The sequence below is a fragment of the Acanthisitta chloris genome, unplaced genomic scaffold (assembly GCF_000695815.1).
Source record: "Acanthisitta chloris isolate BGI_N310 unplaced genomic scaffold, ASM69581v1 scaffold6486, whole genome shotgun sequence".
Lineage (NCBI taxonomy): Eukaryota > Metazoa > Chordata > Aves > Passeriformes > Acanthisittidae > Acanthisitta > Acanthisitta chloris.
Window position 1 is genome coordinate 13,287 of NW_008678638.1, and position 20,830 is coordinate 34,116.

Sequence of the window (20,830 nt, forward strand, 5' to 3'; positions counted from 1 at the left end):
GGCTGCCCCAAGCCTGGCAGTGTTCACAGCCCAGGGCAGGGGTTGGGGCTGGATGATGTCTAAGATCCATTCCAACCCCTTATCATACTGTGAAACTGTGTTATCCCTGATCCCATTGGTACCTGGGAGATTTGAGGTATCAAGTCTCGGATTAAGAGATGCGAGATAGGCTGACAGCCCAGGAAAAGAAAATTGTTGATTAACTGAGTCTCCTCAGTGCTGGGTAAGCAAGAGCCACACCTGCCTGGTTTTGGTGGAGCACTGAGAAAGATGCAGGGAACCCTGTTTGGTTTGCTGCTTTTTTAACAAGATCCTGAGCAGGAGAACATGAAGTACTTGACAGTAACAACTCCACTTAGAATCATACAATAGACTTATCAAATGGTTTGGGTTGGAAGGGACCCTAAACTTAATCTCGTTCCACCCCCTGCCATGGGCAGGAACATCTCCCACCAGCCCAGGTTGCTCCAAGCCCCATCCAACCTGGCCTGGAACACTTCCAGGGGCTTGGTCACTTGCTCCTCTGTGGTAAAGACAGACGTTTTCACAGCTGAAATTAAATCCCTCTCACTGGGCTTCAGAAGTGTTTTGCCTGTGTCTTGAGTTTTTTCCCTTCCCTTTAGGATCCATCCCTTTTCTTTCAGCCTCTCCTAGCTGCCCTGTTTTCTAGTCAAGGTAATTCATCACTGGTTCACAGTGGAAACTGCCAGTTTGGTGGGTTTTATATTTTGACTTGGTTTTCTAAGGCTGGCAGCATTGAGACAGAAAGGACAGGGAGAAATGACTAGTCTGTTACTTTATTTACCACTTGTTTTGGGAAATCTAAAGCCAAATTGATGTTTGACTCATATTAGGACTCCATTGCTGGACTTGACTCTTTCAGTTATTTTTGGCAGGGCTGAGCTCACACCCAGAATGAGCACAGTCATCACTCAGGGCAGTCTGGGTGACACAGCTCAGCTCTGCTCAGACCAGGTTGCTCTCAGATCTGCCTGAAGGGACTGAAGGCTTTTACTGCAGGATCTAAACAATTTGGAGGTTAAAATTTGCATCCAGTGCTCTGTTCATTGCATGGCAAAAAAACATGGGAATGTTGGAGTAACTTGTTAGTTAGTAGATAGTGGCTAGGGCTGGGTGAAGTAGCATGGCTTGTCTAATGTTCTGGGGTTTGAAATCCCTGGTGTTTGCCCTGGGCATCAGGGGAACCCCCTGTGTGGTGCCTGTCGCTGCTGTCTCGGGTCAGAAGGTGGTCAGGAAGATGCTGAGTCCTGCTCTGAGTGCTGAGCTTTGTCCCTGAGTGTCTGGGCACCTCTGTCAGCACAGGTTCTGGAACACAGCACACAGAGCTGTGCTTCCTCCATCACTTTGTGTTGTTGAGCTGTGACCTCTCCCTGAGTGCTTTATTGCTGCTCAGCTCTGTGGAAGATGGCCAAGGGGAAGCTACTGGTGCTTTTGTCACTAGTTTGTGTGTTACAGTTGTTAGGAGTGATCTGCTAACAGGCTTTCCATTGACTTTGGGCTTTGCTTTGGATGAGACCCTGTGGGTTTAGGGCACATGGCCAACCTGTGGCTCTCGCTTCAATGGGACTCAATATTGGACTACATCCCATGGAAAGCCTCGTGGGGGGATTGAATCCCTGGCTGCAGGCAGAGAGGAGCCAAGGGAGATGGCTCAAATGGATATCTCGGGGGTTGCCTGGGACTTGGTTACGTGCCCAACTCAGTTCTGCAGTGTGTGGAAGCAGCAGGAGCCCTGGAAAGCCACAGGCATCACTTCATGTGAGCCATTTTCAATGCAAGCCCAAGCACCAGCAGCATCCTGAGCGTTGTCATCCTTTGTGTGTTCTCAGCAGGGTGTTGGGAAAGGCCCACTTGAACCTGGGTGTCTGAATTTGGCTCTCACAGCCATGAAGGGTGAACCCATCACCCTCCTCAAGCCCAGCAGTCTTCAAAACACTGACAGAAAGGGAAAGGGTCCTTATAGCTTTCACTTTGGGAAGCTCTCTGCCTCCAGTCCTGACTCAGCTCTGCAGCACACACTCCTTGAGCATGAAGTACTGACCCATGTTTGAAGCCCTCCCTCCCTCCCTCCCTGTTTGCCAAAGGGAAGAGGTGGTAAATGTTCAATTCAGTAGGAAAATTACTGTGGGGCCCTGGCTGTTGGGTTTCCTACAACTGTGTCACAGCATGACCTGTGCTCTGACAAGGCAGTGGCACACAGGGTAGGTTTTGTCCTGTAGTATTTTTCCTATACAGATGGGGAAGGTGAACATTTTCTCCTCTGCAAATAAACCGTAAATAGCTTGGGAGAGCAGGCTGGGGTGTGAAGAAGTGGAAAAGGAGGATTTGATTTTCATTTTTAATTCTTTTTGGGAGAGGGAAGGAAAAGTGGGGAATAACCATCAAAGCCTAAATTAACTCCCCCTTGCAAAATAGTTTGAGGAGACATTATCAAATTGAAAATATGAGCAGTTGGTAAAAGGAGCTGTTTCCCTCCTGTGCTTAATTAAAACAGTGGGTGCTTAATGTCATGCTTTACTTTTGCCCTGTTCATGATCCATGAGGTTTTTGGGAGGGGGCACTTTGCTGAGTGTGGACAATGAGGGCTTGTCCATGGTGTGACTGCTGGTGAAAGCCAAAGTAAATATTGAAGTGGTTATAGTTATGCCACCATAAGCCTCTGTATGAACATTCTCACTCAAACCTCTCAAAAATTTCACTTCTGTTGGTTGGAAATGGGTTTGAATCGGAGTGAAAAAGCTGCTGTGTTACTGGAATTGGGGTGTCCATCTAGAGGTCTCTTCTGGATTATTAATTAAACTTTCTTTTCTGAAGAGACTGGCAGGAATTTGAAACTTCTTGCTTGTCACTTCACCATGATTTCCTGGTTGTGTCACACAGGCTTCGGGTTGTAAATCTTGCATGGGATCTTTTTAATTAAACTCAAGACATTTTTTATCAGCTCTTGAAAATGAAGTTGACTCCTTTTTAGTGCAACCATCATTGACGTAACCAGTCCCTTTGGAGAGAAAACAGCTGTTTCAGTCTTCTCCCCCTGTTGCTAGTGACAGGCAGAGAATGTTGGCTGTGAGTTGAGAGGTGCCTGCAGGGAATCTCTTGAACTGCACTAGGTCCTGCAGCTGGGAAGGAAGAACCCTTGGCAGTGATGCAGGATGTGTTTGATCCCATCTGGAATGTCATGTCTGCTTGAAGACACGGTAAAGACCATGTTTCTTGGTGAACAAAGATGTTAACAAGCATGAGCAAATCCAGCAGGGAGCCATGAAGATGGCGAGACCAGGAGGATGATATGTTGGAGAATGATGGAAGACTCATGCTGCTTGCCAGCCAGCTCACCTCTCCTCTCCCTGTGGCCTTGCCCCAGGCACATCTTGCAGCTCCTGCTTCATCTTGTCTGCACAAAAGTTTCCAACTGATTCACTCAAAAACCACGATTTGAATGTGATGCCAGGTCAGCAGTAATGCTGATAGTGCTGTGCTCACCAACCTGCTTTGAAAACATACACCAAAAAATCTTTGTCCTGTCCCTGCAGTTCCTAACACAGATCCCTCTGCAGCTTCCCTGGAGCCCCTTCAGATCCTAGAAGATGCTCTGAGTTCTCCACACAACCTTCTCTTCTCCAGGCTGAACAGTCCCAACTCCCTCAGCCTGTACTTGCAGGGAAGGTGCTCCAGTTCTCTTATCACCTTTGTGGCCTCCTCTGGACTTGCTCTAACAGTTCCATGTCCTTCTTATGTTGTGGACACCAGAGCTGTGTGCAGTATTCCAGGTGGGTCTCACCAGAGCAGAGGGGGAGAATCAAACTTCTTGAAGTCCTACAAACTGTTCCAGAAGAAGTACTGACCATGTATAGTATCCTGACTTGCCTCTTATGGCTTGAGGAGCTCTTGCTGCCAGTGAGAAGTGCTGGTCAAATTTTTATTTGTCTGTTTTTCTTGTGCAGGGGTTGTCATTTAAAAAAAAAAAAAGAGAGAGAAAAATAAACTAAGTGCCTGTTTTTCCATACAGTGCTATTGCAAACACCAGTGCTGCTGTTCTCTCCTGGGAGAATAGGTGGAGTGGTTCAGATCTCACAACAGGAGTCAGTGCTGAATCTGTTTGATCTGAATTATTCTGGGACTAATAGTGCTAATTGCTTTGGTAATGGCTTGGGTGGTTTGGGGGTTGGTTTGGTTTGGTTTTTTTTTGGTTGGGTTGTTTTTTTGAGGCTCCAAGCTGGAAAAACAAAGGATTGCCAAATTGCTAGTCATAGGACGTGTTTCATCCAGGGAGGAACAAACTTTATTGCCTTTGAGAGCTTCTGGGCTTAGAAGTGATGCTGGGTGGGTAGTCCTGGAGAGAGCAGTTCATCCTTTGTGCCAGAGCCTTGTCTCATGAATGCCTTCAAAAGATCTACTGGGATGTGAATTTGCCTTCTACATAGATCACTGTTACAGCCTGGGTAGTAAAGTCATAGAATCTCAGAATGGTTTGGGTTGGAAAATGCCATTTTTCTTCTAGCAGATTCCTTGTAGGTAGATCTAGAGATTCCTTCAGGCACTCATTCATGTGTTTTACTTCTGTCTGGAGGATGTTAGCTGTTGGGGTCTTCTGGGGTGAGTTTTGTGGAGAGCATGCTGCCCTACCTGGAGAACTCCACACATGAGAGGAGCACCCTTGAGCTGCCTTGTGCCTGGGGAAGCAAAGAAGGTCTTGCTATAACTCTGCCAACTATTGTCTTTCAACTTTCAGGTTTCTTCTGCTAGTCAAAGTTTTGGGCTTCCATCATGTTAATAATTTTCTCTGAGGTTGAAGGATTCTGGTTCTACATTGTCAAGGAAATTTGTGTTTCATTCGTGAGCTCTGTGTTCCATTGCACATCCCTGCAAACAGCTCCTCAACCAATACATTTTGGGTTGTGTCTGCACAAAGTTGAATGGAGAAGGATCTCCTGGCTGACATAGGGGAGCAGCCAGCATAAAACTGAGACTAATTTGATGTACACACAGCTGAAGCTTCCCCTTTCCTTCCCCAGACCATGGCAAAGCTCTCCATGTGTCCCCACTGGTCTTGTGGAAGGTTAGAAGGATTGGGATGAGGTTAAAAAGACTAGGATGAGGCTTGGTGAGGTAAACAGGCACATGGACCTGACTCTGTGGGAGCTGTGTGCTTACTTTAAGGGTTTGCAGGATCCTTGAGGCTCGTGTGGACCTGGCATGAGTATGGTGTAAGACAAACTGTGATGTTCTTCAGGGTGGCCACCATCGTCTTCACTTGATTTGCATCATGTCTAATTGCAGTGTGTTCCCACTTTATAGCAAGACCTTCGTGGTGGCACTGCAGCTCCAGTGCTGCCCATGAACATAAAGCCATTTTCACAGTTCTGTGGTATTTTAGGAGTTCTGGGGCTGTTGTTTGCTGACTGTGCAGCTGGAGCGTGGGAGGAGAGCAGAACAAGGCTAGTGAAACACCATGGTGGCTGTGGGAGGCCAAGGATCTGTGTGAAAACAGGGGCTCAAAGGGATGAGCTTCATCCATAAAATACATGGAGCAAGTTGGACTTATACCAAGTCAGCACTAGGAGTTTAAACATCATTGCAAGCTAGAGCTGCATTGCAGCCTGTCCCAGGGCCTTGGCCCAAAGCAAACCCTGAAGTTATGACTAGGTCCAGCCTTGCTCTGTCACAGGAGAGCAGTTGATGACACAGGAATCAGCCTCTCTTCACTTGCTGAACTCTCATTATTTATTGTTCCAATAGACAGGAATAAATATTCAACAAATAAGCTTCTTGGCCTTAAGTGATTGTGCTGCTCTGATTATAAATAAACTGAAAATCCAAATTGCTTCTTTTTTAAATTAAAGCAGCCTAGACCCCATGGGAATGTTATCTTCCAGTGGCATGAACTAAAAATGGTTCATGCCCCAATTCCCATCTGGAGGATCAGATGCTGACTTGGGATTGAGGTATTTTCCTGGAACAGCTTTGGAGTAGCTCTGGGGTTTGGGATGTGTCCTCATTCTCCTTTCTGTGTGCCCTCCCCTGACTGCAGGTAGCTCTGGTTCCAAGCAGGGTGAAGGATGCTCTGGGAATTGCCTTTGGGTCTCTGGAGCTGGAGGATAAAACAGAGAATTTATAGCAGTTGAGGAGAACTTCCAACACCTTCCTCTCAGGGATGTGTTTCATACCATCTTTACTACCTCCATGGGACCTCTTGGGAGTATTTCTATTCCCAGAGGAATAGAAGGGGGCTGTAAATCCTCAGTGGAGCTGCACAAGCTGTGTCCTGCCATGGGGCTGTGCTTTCCTGCCTTCCAGCCAGGAAAACCAGGCAGCCCTTTCCCTGAGGGAAGTTTGTGGTGGGATGTGCCACAGCCACGTGAGGGACCAGGTGCTGGATGTGACTTGGCTGTGACTTGGCTGGCTCAGTCTGTGAGCCGAAGGCTTGAGGATCCCAGGTGGAGAGGAGCTCTTTTGGGAGCATTTCCATGTGATTGCTGTCAGAAACATGGATCTGTGCCTCCTGTTCCAATCTGTGCAGTTCTACTGCTCAGCCCTGAGGAAAAAACATTCTCCGGCGAGCGCCGCGTCCCTTCCTTCCACCAGCAGCAGGTTTCAGTTGCTTGTTTCAATTATTTAACTGTTTTTATCTCAACCCACAGAGGTTATTTTTCCCCTTCCCTGACTCTCCTCTCCATCCCACAGGGGCAGGGGCACTGAGCAAGTCGCTGTGTTGTTCTCTGAGTTGCTAACTGGGGTTAAACCACAACAGTGTGTCTTGTCTTTTCCAGTGGATGGACTGAGCAGAGGGTTTCATGATAAGAGAGGGATTTAGGCAAAGGTCCTAAATATTGTGTTAACATGCTTCCTTTGCTCTTGCTTTCCCAGGGCAGCCACAGACCACAGCATTGACAACACCACAGCAATCCTAAGGGAGTGGCTGAAGAACGTGCAGCACTTGTACCATGATGTGGAGTGGAGGCCGATGGAGGAACCCCAGTGAGTACCACAGCCCTTGAGTGTACATGCCAAATTCCTTAGGTTTTTCTCTTTCCAAACTAGGAGCTGTACTAAATGTCCCAGCATTAAAATGTGGATTATTTCTTCTGTGGGGTCTGTCCTATTAAAACTATGTTCTTGTGGAGCCTGTCAAGCTCTCTGGCTTCAGCAAAGCAACTCATGCAGATCTTTGAAGAAAACATTTTCCATTCAGTTATTCAGCATCTGCAGCTGCTCTCTTTGCATGGTAAACAAATCACACCAAGAGCTACAGGGAATTAAAACTATCATTCTTTATTTGCAAGGAAGCAGAGGAATCATAGCCCATTCCTGTAGCATCCATGAAAGCTCAGAGACATCAAGTGTTCAGTTTAGTGCTGAGCTAGAGAACTAGATTTAATGGAGTATATTGTGCCTTTGCATGACTTGTAGGACCATTGCGTTGAAATATGATGTTAGCTGTGTTGGGGGTTTATTGCTTTAATTTGTATTTATATTTAAGATCAACTGTTCCTGGGTTTGTTCTGTTTTCTGTTTCTCCCATCAAGGAAAATTGCATCAGTTTCCCCTTCCTTTAGGCCTGCTTTTACTTTTGAGGTCCTCAGTGCACTGGTGGGGTGTTTGTGGCACAATAACCCCCCAGGGAATGCTGGGTTTATTGACATTTTTAATGCTTCCATTGGAATTGAGTTGTCTTCATCCTGTCAAACTTGGCTCTTTTAACTTAAGTGAAAAGCTTTTGAAATTCTTAGCTCCTTCCCTGGCTTGTGCTGGCACTGCTTCAAAGTCCTGGATATTTATTCCACAAATGGTTCTATCCCTAATTTTCCTTCCATAGTCATTACAAAGCCTTTGCTTTTGGACCTGACCCTGCAAACAAAGCCATGCACATAATTTTGTGATGGGGCTGGTGGGGTTGGGTGTTGGGTGTTTGGAGATTTAAGAGCTGTTACTGGGATGTGTTAACAGTTACTAATAATGCCCAGACCCTGAGGGGAATGCACATTGCCTTCATCTTCACCTCCTCAGCTCTGTTGATTCTGCTGGCCTGAAGGATTTACAGCCTAGCAGAGGGCAGAGACTTTGTGCCAGAAGGTCAGACAGGGTAAATGAGCCACAGTTCATTTTGGAGGGGATGCACCCATGGGTGAGGGGCTGCTGCTCCTGGGCTGGATGGTGCTGGTTAGCTGGATCAGCAGGGAACCACTGCTTGTTCTCCAGTGCCCTGTGTGCTCATGCCAGCTCAGAACTTGGCATCCTTTGCCCTCAAAACCTCTCAACCTCTGCTGGGTTGCCTGAGGTGACTCTCACACTGTTTTCCTTTCAGAATGAAGGCAGCAAGGGAACTCTCTCTTTCTTTTTCCTTTTTTGACTGGTGTAATAAGGTCCAGACACGGGTTGCAGACACTTTTTATTTCTTTTCTAGGTCTTACCCAGAAGAAATTGGGCCCAAACATTGGCCAAGCTCCCGATTCACTCATGTGATGAAGCTGCGCCAGGCTGCCCTGCGTGCTGCAAGGGAGAAGTGGTCAGACTACATCCTGGTAAATACAAACTTTGATTTATTAAGTGGCCTCAAGAAAAAGCTTCCCAGGTGGTCACTTGGGTATTGGAGGCTGTGAAAAAGCTTCTTAATATCCCCTAATATTCCCTAATACCCCACCTGGCTGCACCTCCTGCCTGGGTGTTGTAGAGAGTGAGAAGGTTCCCCTGAGCATCCTTTTGTCCAAGCTGAGTCCTCCCAGCTCCCTTAGCTGCATCTTGTGCTCCAGTCCCTTCCCTAGCATTGTTGCCCTTCTCTGAACATGCTCCAGCCCCTCAATGTCTGTCTTGTCATGAGAGGCCCAAAACTGACCCCAAGATTGAAGGTGCCTCAGCAGTGCCAGCCCAGGGGAGCAACCACTGCCCTGGTCTGTTATTGCTGACAGTGTGCCACTGGCTGCCTCATTTCCAGGGAAGTGTCAGGGGAAGCAGATCATTTCTACTAACAACAAATTTCTTTTTCTCTTCCTTCCCTAGTTCGTTGATGCAGATAATTTGCTGACCAACCCACAAACCCTAAACCTGATGATAGCAGAAAACAAGACGTTGGTGGCACCAATGCTTGAGTCTCGCTCGCTCTACTCCAACTTCTGGTGTGGCATCACCCCCCAGGCAAGTGACCTCTTGCAGGAGCTGGGGGGCTGTGCAAGCTGTGTTCTCCTTGACCTCCTGCCCTGGGTCTGTGGAGCAGTGAGTGTTGTGTCTGTTCTGTGGGCTTTCCCATCTGCTTCTCTAGTGTCCTGCACAGAAGCTACTGGAGCTCTGAGTGAGGAGTGCAGAGGTGGTGTTGGCATGTGATGCAATCCCACTAACTACACAAAAAATGCTGATACACAGACCAGGATTTTTTCTAAGGTGGTTCCATATGTTTCTGCAATGACCTTAAAGCTCTTGGTGCATAAATTTAGGCTGGTTTTCCTGTATAGTCATGCTAATCCAAGAGGAATTTGCTTTGTTTTCCACAGCTGTTCATTGTGTCTAAGTCCTTTTTCTCATATATAAACAATATTTACATAGTGGGACAACACCCTTTGCCTTGTAGGGAGTGTGTGTGCTGAGGGGTGTATGGAACAGCTGCTGGTGATGAGCCTAGAAATTGCAGTTTCACGTTACCTTTTCAAATCACAGAAAGTATCAGACATCAAAATGTTGTGTAGTAGAAGTAGCATTATTTTTAGAGCCAGAATGAGATTGAGCTGTCACTTTACAAGATGATCTGCATCACTGTGGTGTCTTGACCCTGGCTGGTAGGTAAACCCCCACCCAGTATTTCTTGCTCCAGTGGGATGGGGAAGCAAATTGTAAGGGCAAAGGCAGGAGAAAAACCCCAAACAAACCCCAAAACAACCCTCATGGGTGGAGATAAAGATATTTTAATAAGTGAAGGGGAAAAAACCCCAAACAAATGATGCAAAACCAGTACCATACAGGCTTCTAGAATCAGCTGCATCCATCCAAACCCAGTACAGTCACCTTGCCCACAGAAGGGTTTCACCAAGAGAATCCAGTGTATAGAAGGGCAGATCTATTGTCACTGCAATTCTTTGCCTTTGTTCACTCTTTTCCTTTGAAATGTTCTTGACTAAGCTCTAGATGGGCCTTCCAAGACATTGGGGCTGAAATGGGGGCTGTAGTTAATGCCTTTTTCTCCCAGGTAAGCCTCACTAATGAGCTCAGCTCTTTGACCTGTGCTCCAGGCTGCTGCTGGTGTGTGTTTTGTCATCTTTTGAGCAGACAGGATCCTGAGCTGTGTGTCTCTTGGAATAGCAGGAGAGCTCTTTGTATTATCTTGAAAATGTTCCCTTTTTGCCCATGTTGGCCTTGGAAAGCTTTAGGATTGCCTTTTTACTTCCATGCCTGAATCTTGTGTTTCCTTCTTCATAAAGCTACTACACAGACCAATGTGTTTAATCCTGAGTGCACATGGATCCCTGAGCTTCCCTGAGGCAGGTAATAGGAATACTTCAAAGTGGTTAAATACTCCTGCCCTTCCCTATGATCCTGCTTTATTTCAGAGAGCTGATCATAGAATTTTGAGGGGTTAGAATAGAGCTTAAGATGATCCAGCCCCAAGCCCTGCCCTGGGCAGGGACACCTCCCACCAGAGCAGGTTGCTCAAGGCTCATCCAACCTGGCTGTGAACACTGCCAGGGTTGGGGCAGCCACAGCCTCCCTGGGCAACCTGGGACAGGGTCTCACCACCACAACAGGGAAAACTTCTGCCTAATAGCTAATCTAAATTTCCCTCTTTCAATTTGTCCCCATTGCCCCTTGTATTGTCACTGCAGTTCCTAACAAGGATAATCAGATACTAATTGTCATTATTGCTGGAGTGAAACAAAGAGCAAACTTCATTTTCCTCTTTCTTCTATTTATCTGGTACAAAAACATCCTTACTCCTTCCCAGTTTTGCCAGGGGCACAAGTTGGGACCACAGGCAGGGAAAAACATAGCAACAGTTCTGGGTCACAGCAAAGGTCCATCTGATAGCAGTGGTTCCTGCAGATGCTTAGGGAATAGTATAAGAACATGGCAAAAAAGTGAGTGATATTTCCCCACAATACTTTTCTACCCTCTGGCAATCACCACCTGATTTCTTGAGGAAGCTATTTGGCTTTAAAGCTCTCAGGGATGTATTTCTTCTACATAAATCACTGTCTGAATCTTTTTTTTTTTGGCATCTTATGGCAAAGAGGTCTAGACTCAGTTCAGACTAAGTGATGGAATAAAAATAGCAGGAAAAGGTCCTGAACTTTCCAAATTCTTAGGAAGTAAATATAGAGATAAGAAAAGGGAGTGGGGAGGTGTGTTTACTTGCTTCAGTTTTTGTTTGAAAATGGAAATATAAACTTCATAGCAAAGGTCCTGTAAGTTTTTGAGAGTGTCCTGGTTTTCCACTGATGTAAATCTGCACTGAAGTGGTTCTCTGCCTGCATGCACCAGCCTCAGCCCTCCCTCTCCAGTGGGAAGTTTCCATCATTAGCTGAGAAAAGGAGAGGGAAAAGCCTCACAGCAAATGCATCTTGCAGAACTTGGTGAAAACAAGCTGCTCAGCTGGACAGCAAGGTTCCTCTTTTAGTTTACATTTTCTCTTAGTTGCTGCTGCTTGTTTCTGTGCTTGCAGTCTCGTGTGCTCAGCCTTGCTCTCCCAGGGGACTTGGGGAGGGAATAACAGCTGGAGCACACCCTGGAACAGGGCACTGAGCCACAGCAAGCCAAGCCCAGCTCCAGGCAGCTTGACATTTAGCTGTCATGGAGAGAACCTTGGGAGAGAGAGCACAGCCACAGCAGGACAACCTGGAGTCCCTGTCAGCTGCACATGAGCAGTGAATAGCCCCAAAACTCTGGAGTGAGTGGCTGGAGGAGGAAAGATTAATTTCCAGAGTCTTTCACTGCAGTGACATAAATTGTCATGGTCAGAATGAATTTGCAGGTGCTGTTCTGTGAGACCCTGAATGGCCTTTGTGCCTGTTGAATGTGGAGGATGTCACAGGAGCAGCTTCCAGGCTCAGACCTGAGAGTCTATGTGCAAAAAGGGTTTTTGAAGAGTCAGGAGAATATAGTCTGAGCTTTGAAGCTCCGTTGCAGTGGAGTTTTGCAGGGGAAAGGCTTGGACCTCCAAGAGCTGCTCAAAAGGAAAAAGAAGGTCAGACTTTAACTTTTGGGATGGAGATTGTTTCTTAATACTTGGCTGAGCCCCTTCCAAATGGGGCCCTGATCTGTCTCTGCTGGGTGAGAGCTTTTGCTAAGGAACATCTCTGAAACAGGAATCTCTTGTAACAAACAACCTCTCTTTGTGATTTCAGGGCTATTACAGAAGGACCCTGGAGTATCCCCTGATCCGGGAGTGGAAGAGGATGGGCTGTTTTGCTGTCCCCATGATTCATTCCACGTTCCTCATCGACCTGAGGAAGGAGGCCTCCACCAAGCTGATGTTCTACCCCCCACACCAGGACTACACCTGGAGCTTTGATGATATCATGGTCTTTGCCTTCTCCAGTCGCCAAGCAGGTATGTCTGGGACCTTGGCTGGGGAGGATTCACTCATAGAGACACACAGACCTCTGCTGTAAGTTCACAGGTCAGAAGTAGGGTGTTGACTTCAGTGGGGAGCTCAGACCCTGCTCCCTTTCCTCTTTGGGATCTGCTCAGGGGTAACCAGCAGCAAGTGACTGGCAAGGCAGTTTTGGATTGCAGCTTCAAAGGATGTGGGAGCTGTTCCTGGGGTGGGGACAGTGTTTCAGGGAGAAATTTAACTTGTTTAATAATGACTGTGGGTTTAGGGCATGGCTGCAAATCTTGGGCACTGCCTTTTGAACAATACTAGCATCACAAATACCTGTAGCTTTTCTGGTCCTTGTGTAGCAATCATTCAATTTTACTATAAAAACAGAGCAGGAGAGTGAGTCCCCTTCCCTGTTTCACGGGAACTTTGCCGTTCTAAAGTAAGTTTTGCCTCTGGAAAGAGCAGGAACAGTGGTGTGAATCTGTACCGATTAAGGGTGTTTAAGCCAGCGGAAGATAAGAACCGAGATCACTGAGCCAGATAAGATTAGTTGATTAGGTCAGTGCCAAATCCATTAATGTCAGCAGGTAGTATTTTTTCATTCTGCCATTTACCTAAATTGCAACTGACAGCTGAATGTGTTTTGGCAAGTAGCAGAGCCAGCAATTTACTTGCAGAACTTAAAATGGGAGAAACATTGGGGTCATTAGTGCCGACAGTTCCGCTCTGCTAAAAATACCAGGGATTAGGGGCACTCGGAGATGAAAGCATCAGCACACCAGGTAGTGTCTGCTTTTCATTTATTTCCTAGAGGGAGGGGGTGGCTGTGCACTTTTTGGACCAGTTGTGTGGGTTCTAGCAGCTTTGATTGGCGTTTGTTAACAAAGGATCTCAGCAGAGCTCAATGAAAAATAATGGAAATACTTCCCTTGGCTTGTTTGGATGTGGGTTTTGAGTGTGTTGCCTGATGTGACATCAGGCCTGGTGCTGCTGCAGTTGCAGCCAGTGGTGAGCAAATCCTTGTCATCCCAAAAGGAGCAGCATTGTGCTGATGCTGGGATGTTCCCAGTGCACCCACTGGGTAGGTCTCTGCCCTGCAAGGGCTCCAAGGAGAGGCTTTGCACCTTCTCTCTGTTTCACACCTTCAAAAAGCAGTTGCAAAAGCTTCTGAGCAGAAGGATGTTGTTATCACCTCTGTTTGAAAGCATCTGTTCTTCTCGCTGGTGTCTTTCTCCAGGATTCTCTTCTCATCTTCAGGGCACAGTAAAAACTAGCTCTGAAAGCCTCACAGAACCAGAAAATGGTCTGGGTGAGGTGAAGTTTCCAAGTTTCCCACTTGGAAACTCAAACTTTTTTCTGAGGCTCTTACAACATAAGAAAGGCAGAAATGGGCAGGAATCCACCAGTTCCATTACATTTACAGCTCTTAGGCACTTTTCTGAGATTTTTTTCTTGAATTAGGCCATGGCTGCTGTGCACCTTCTGATGAATGTCAGCATGGCCATGGGAAGCTTTGGTGTGATTCCTTTCTTTTTAAGGAATCATGCAATCACAGACTGGTTTGGGTTGGAAGGGACCTGAAAGATCATCCAGTTCCAATCTCCTGCCATGGGCAGGGACACCTTCCACCAGCCCAGGCTGCTCCAACCCCATCCAACCTGGCCTGGAACACTCCCAGGGATGGAGCAGCCACAGCTGCTCTGGGCAACCTGTGCCAGAGCCTCAGCACCTCACAGGGAACAATTTCTTCCAATACCTAATCTCTCCCTGCACTGTGAATCCATTCCCCCTTGTCCTGTGACTGCAGATCCTTGAAGGGTTAGTTAGGGAGTCAGTAGGGATTGGTTTCACAGGAGAGGCTGTTTGCTGCCAGCCAGGCAGAACAGAAAGTGGCACTGGGATGGTTTTGAGCTGTTGGTTTATGAAGCAGAAATTTTTGGGACTGAGGAGCTGGCAGAAGTTTGATTGTGGCTATGCAGCCACAGAGCAGTGAAATCCTCTGGTAGCAGACCTGATTCTAGTTTCTGCTTTTTCTGTGGTCCCCAGGAATACAGATGTTCATCTGCAACCGTGAGCACTACGGCTTCCTCCCCATGCCCCTGAAGCCACAGCAGTCACTGCAAGAAGAAGCTGAGAACTTTGTGCACACACTGATTGAGGCCATGAGTAAGTTGCTGTGCCCTTGTCGTGATGGACCCTACTATGTCACCAGAGCTCTCCTCCAGCAGCCCAGCTCTCGTTCCCTTGGAAGTTTGCATCCTGATCTGACTGCTCTCATGCTGTTTTGATAGGCAGTTTTCCATTTCCCACAGCTTTTCTACCTAGGGATGTAATGGCTTCATGGTCAGGTCAGCCCCATCCACAAATCCCTCAGCTTCCCCTGATCAAATGCAGAAATGCAGTGTGGAAAGGAGGCTGCAGATCCCTGTGTGTCCTGAGGTCTGTCTGGGCTGCTGGCTCCAGCTTTGCCCCGTGGAGGCTTCCTGCTGTGCCCATCCTGCTCTGCCTCCTGTCCCAGCTCCCTGGGGAGGGACACACTGTGCCCTGTGTGGATGCAGATGGACATGACAGTGATGTTGGGATCTCTCCTCTCTTGCAGTCGATCGTCCTCCCGTCGAGCCCTCTCAGTATTTGTCTGTCCCTCCCAAGCACCCTGACAAGATGGGATTTGATGAGGTAAGGAGCCTGTTTTGCTCTTTGTCTTGTCTTCCCTCTCCTGTGGTAAGCCCTGAGTTCTCCCTGCAGCTGAGGTTTTGGCCATTTACTTCAGAGCATATCATCACTTTTCTTAGTTACCTCTTTCCTAATCACTCATCTTTTGGATTTAGACCTTTGGCAAGGAGGAAACAGCCATTCCTTTTGGGGAGAACTGCTCAGCTTGGGGAAGCAGAAGGGAAAGGGCTCAGGTTGGTGTGGAGAAAGATCAGTCAGGTCTGTGGGCACTGAGGACCTGCTGCAAGATCCCTAACTGGAAGTGCAGATTCGGGTGCAAGGACAGTGTCCAGGGAACCTTTGGGCTTTGTGTTGATGGTATGGACTGTGGGGCTTGGAGCAACCTGGGCTAGTGGGAGGTGTCCCTGCCCATGGCAGGGGTTGGAATGAGATGGTCCTTAAGGTCCCTCCCAACCCAAACCAGCCTGGGATTCTGTTTTAATCCAGACAGGAGGAAATGGCAGAAATGAGGCTGAAAAACAGGTTGTTTAATTCACCAGTTGTGCTGTTTACATCTGACTCTGCAGAGCAGCTTGGCCCTCCTTCCATCTGTGACAGAAAGTGGTGTTTTGGGAAAACTCTCCTGCTTCCCAGTGGCAGAAGGGAAGGATTTATCTCCCTACAGGGCTGGGAGCACACTGGTGCCTGTGTCATTCCCAGAGCAGCAGCCCCTGAGTGTGCAGCTGCCGGGGTGGCTCGTGGTGGTCAGGGGAGCCTTTGTTTTCTTTGTCTTCTTCTCCATCTGTCTGTGTGACTCTAAAGCTGAACCTGCTCTGGCTGTGTGTGTTGAGGGCACAGCTGGTCCGAGTTTTTTCCATGTTGTCCTTTGTGGCTGTGCCTTATTTATCCAGTTTATTATTCTTTCATTTGTACTGAGCTGGAATTCGTTCTGCTGCTTACTGGGATGAGGTTTTGCTCCTCAGGCTACAAGGCTGCATTTGTGCTTGTCTTTCTGGGACTCAAAAAAATATCCCTGAGCCTCTGAGCTTTACCTGCAGTGAGAGCTTCAGTCCTCAGCCCTCCACCAGTGTCTGTCTCCTCGAGGCTTGGACAGAGCCCTGCCCAGACATCTCTGCTCCTGGCCTTGGCTCTCTGCTCTGGCAGGGTTTGCAGTGGGTTTTCAGTGCCTGAAGTAATTACAAAAATCCTTTCTTTGCCATGTCCTTGTAGTTGGCTGTTGGCCCTGCCAGGCAGTGGCAGTGTTGTGGGGCAGTGTTCCTCTGGGACTGAGGCTGCAGATGGCTCTGTTACTCTGTTCAGTATAAAGCTAAACATCCATTCCTTTGGAAATTACAGACTTGGCTGTAACTGCTCTCCCCTCACTGTTATTCATCCTCAAAGAGCAAGTTTCCCCTGTGAACATCCATAAAAAGTTGTTGGTAGAGAACAAATCTCTAAGCTTCCAACTCAAAGTCAACTCCCAATTTTTGGACAAATCCTATATAACTTGGAATGGAAACACACAGAGGATTTTCCTAAGACCTGTTTTTCTAGTGGGGGAGCTGGAGAAGAGTGGATCAGGACTCCCTGCTCTTCCTCAGGTGGGAGGCTGATGTGTGTCTGTCCTTCCCAGATTTTCATGATCAATCTGAAGCGTCGGAAGGACAGGAGGGATCGGATGCTGCGGACGCTCTACGAGCAGGAGATTGCAGTCAAGATAGTGGAGGCTGTGGATGGAAAGTGAGTTCCAGCTGGGGTTGCTGCTGTTTTCAATGAGTGTGGGATATGCATAGCTCCTTCCCAGCATCTCCTTGGATGCCCTGACCTCCTCCTGGTGGGGCAGGAGGGGCAAGCACCACTTTTATCCATCGGACAGTCTGTTTGGGGCAGTTTTCTCTGTTCCTTTCTTAGAGGGGGCAATGGGATTCAGGCTGAGGTGAAAATCAGGTTAAAATGTCCTTCTGTGAACTGTAACACTTGCACACAATTCAAAGGAGTCACCAGTTGTCTCCTGGGAGGATTGTCCATCCCAGTGCTGCAGAGCTGTTATGCTACAGTGTGAACTCTGACACAGCCCCCCCCAAGCTTGCTCTAAGGTTTGGAACACAAGTCCTGTGAGAAGCAGCTGAGGGAGCTGGGAGGCCTCAGCCTGGAGAAAAGAAGGCTCAGGGAGGATCTTCTCCCTCTCTGCAACTACCTGACAGTACAGCCAGGTGGGGTGAGGCTCTGCTCCCAGGGAACAAGGGATAGCACAGGAGGAAATGGCCTCAGGTTGTTGGATATTAGGGAAAATTTCTTCACTGAAAGGCTGTCAGGCTGTCCAGGGCAGTGGTGCAGTCCCCATCCCTGGAGGGGTTTTAAAGACATGTAGATGTGGCACTTGGGGACATGTTTTAGTGGTGACCTTGGCAGTGCTGGGTTAATATTTGGACTCGAAGATCTAAGAGTACTTTTTCAACCTGAATGATGCTGTGATTCTAAGGTGGGTTAAGACCTTTTTCTAAGGAGAACTCAAGGCAGAAATTTTGGATGTGGGAGTTGCACAAAGGCCTTGGGGATGCAGGAGACAGGATCCCACCTGCCATCTAGTGGTCTGGGAGACTTGGGATCCCATCGAGGCCTCTTCGGAGGCTAATTCAAGCCAAGCACCTGCCGAGATGATGGTCCCACAAGAAGTTTCTGGTAGAGTTAAGGATATGATTTATCAGCTTGATTTAGAAATGTCAATGAAGAAGTTAATTTTTCTCTGTGTTTTTGAGCAAAACAAGTGCAGGAATTTCTCAAGGTGTGGCTTTTCCCTGAACATCAGCAGCATTGCCCATGTTGTATCTGTGTCTGGTTTTTTGAAATGGTGACAGATAGTCTCTGTTTCCCAGAGCACTGAACACGAGTCAGCTCAAAGCTCTGAGCATCGAAATGCTCCCTGGGTACCGGGACCCCTACTCCTCCAGGCCACTGACCAGAGGAGAGATTGGCTGTTTCCTGAGCCACTACTACATCTGGAAGGAGGTATGGAATTTGAGGGAGCCTCAGGGTTCTTGCAGGAAGGTGCTGTGTCCTAGTGCACAGCCAGTCCTGGGGAGAGCACCCAATCCAGCACTGGTTTCTGAAAGTACAGGATGGAACTGATTTCCTTGGGTTGCAAGGATGCTCTTGAACACAGTGTTCAACTTTCACATCTCTCCTTTCCCCTTCCAGTGCCTCAAGGAGCTCCAAGAAAGCTGGAGAGGGACTTTAGACAAGGGCCTGGAGTGACAGAACCCACTGAGCAAGGGCAGGATTAGATTAGATATTAGGAAGGAATTCTTCCCTGTGAGGTGCTGAGGCACTGACACAAGTTGCTCAGAGAAGCTATGGCTGCTCCATCCCTAGGAGTGCTCAAGACCAGACTGGACAGGGCTTGGAGCAACCTGAGCTAGTGGAAGATGTCCCTGGCCATGGCAGGGAATGGAATGTCATGAGAATTAAGGTCCCTTCCAACCCAAACCATTCTGGGATTCATTTGCCATAAGCTCCAAGTGATTTTTATCAGACTATTTTCATGACTGGTTGATGCATCCCTCCATCCAATAATCCATCTAATACCTTGCTTGGAGGTAGTTTGCTTAGAATAAAGGCAAGAAGGTTTTGAAGAGCAAACACTCCTGGTTTTTTTCTCCTTGTTCTGCATCTGGGATGGAGCAAGTTCCAGTGACTTGGCATGTCATAAATACATGTGCCATGGAGTGGTTCTCTAACCTCCCTACCCTCATGGTCTAGGAGGCAGTGCCAGGTCAGGGTGACCCCAATGACTTCAGGGTGCCTGTGTGGGCTCACTTGTGACCCCTCTTGTTTCAGGTAGTGAACAGAGAGCTGGAGAAGACACTTGTCATTGAGGATGATGTGCGCTTCGAACACCAGTTCAAGAGGAAGCTCATGAAGTTGATGGATGACATTGAACAAGCCCAGCTAGACTGGGAACTCATGTAAGTTACTGGTCCCTGGCCATCTGGGAGCTCCTGAGCACGTGGGAAGGTCAGCAGTGCTGCTGTGTCCTGACAGAGGTACAGGTTAATGCTGGAGTGCAGGGCATGGTGGTAGAAACTTCTTGGTGGCTCTTCCCATTGGGACAGATCTGCCTCCTGGGGCAGGTGCTGGTTCCAGTTCTGGAACAGCTCAGTTCTGAGGAACTGGCCCAGCTCAGTCCTGAGCCTTGGACCGTGTTGTCCTAGCTCCCTTAGGAAGCTTTTCACAGCTGTACCACCCACTGGGTTAAGACTTGGATGTCTGGGAGTGGTGCAGGACAGAAATTTGTGAGCCATGTCTGGGATTGCTTCTTGGATTGACCCTTTGCCCTGCCCTAGCTGACACGAACATTCTTGTCTCAATTGCTGTAGGTTCACTTTGGTTCCAATTTCCTTGGTCTTTTCACCCTTTCAGCTACATTGGCCGCAAAAGGATGCAGGTGCAGGAGCCTGAGAAAGCTGTTCCCAATGTCAGGAACCTGGTGGAAGCTGATTATTCCTACTGGACCCTGGGATATGCCATCTCTTTCCACGGGGCTCAGAAACTCATCGGGGCTGAGCCCTTCGGCAAGATGCTGCCAGTAGATGAATTTCTGCCAGTCATGTACAACAAACACCCTGTGTAAGTTGGACACCTCTGTGGCTCAGGGTGACATGAACTGGGTCTTGTTGACTGATCTTCAGCCTGGATCATGTTGGTAGCTCGGTTAGTGGTTGGTTGTGTGCAGCACAGCCCCCAGCACAGGTCAAAGAAGGTGACAGGGGCTGTTGTCCCTGCCTGGGGCAGGGCTGGTGGCTGGTTCTGAGTGCTTGGCTGTAGTTGTACAGGTGTCAGGTGTGTGTGCTTGTAAGGCATGTGGTTCTGGCTGTAGAGAATCAGGCTGTACTTCAGCAACCACCCCTGCTCCCTGGCACCTGTCTGCTCAGTGTGTTGGTCTTCTCATCTCCCAGTTGGTGATGAAGGTTCACTGTGTTACTGTTGGTGTTTCTCTCCTCTGTAGAACGAAGTACATGGAGTACTATGAGCCCAGAGACTTGAAAGCCTTTTCAGCAGAACCCCTGCTTGTTTACCCCACCCACTACACAGGGCAGCCAGGCTACCTCAGCGACACAGAGACCTCCACCATCTGGGACAACGAGACCGTGTCGACAGACTGGGACAGAACACACTCCTGGAAATCCAGGCAGCAGGGCAAGATCCACAGCGACGCGCAGAACAAGGACGCGCTGCCCTCCCAGTCCCTCAACGCGCCCTCGTCCAGGGATGAGCTCTGACTGCCCCTTCCCTGGGGCTCTGACAGCTGAACCTGCCTCACACTTTAGCTTTTCACCCTTGAAAGTTGTAGAGCAGCTCTTCATGTGGTTTCCTTCCCACTGCTTCCGGTGGCCGAGCGCAGTGCTCGGACCTGACGCCTGCCCGGGCCGCTGAGGACAGGGTGGGAGAGATGAAGGAGGAAAAGGTGTTCCAGACTGGCAGAGATCTGAACAAAAGCCTGGGAAAGCTTTTGTTAAAAACCAACCAACCAGCCTGGAATGACAGCTTTCTACAGCTCCTCGTGTAGAACACTATTTATAAAGATTAATATATAGAGGTGTACAAGTGTTGATGCCTTTGGGATGGCTCTAC

At 48.2% G+C, this 20,830-nt stretch overlaps 1 protein-coding gene across 1 annotated transcript; it reads left to right on the forward strand.

The window, feature by feature from the left end:
* Positions 1–6,895: 6,895 nt before the first annotated feature.
* On the forward strand, positions 6,896–20,597 carry LOC103804351 (procollagen galactosyltransferase 2). The gene is made up of 11 exons (XM_009076962.1): positions 6,896–6,999; positions 8,426–8,543; positions 9,019–9,153; positions 12,348–12,552; positions 14,594–14,713; positions 15,147–15,223; positions 16,833–16,939; positions 18,076–18,208; positions 19,037–19,164; positions 19,619–19,825; positions 20,205–20,597. The coding sequence occupies exons 1-11, from the start codon at positions 6,986–6,988 to the stop codon at positions 20,476–20,478; spliced, it is 1,518 nt and encodes a 505-aa protein (XP_009075210.1). The 5' UTR covers positions 6,896–6,985; the 3' UTR covers positions 20,479–20,597.
* Positions 20,598–20,830: the final 233 nt, after the last annotated feature.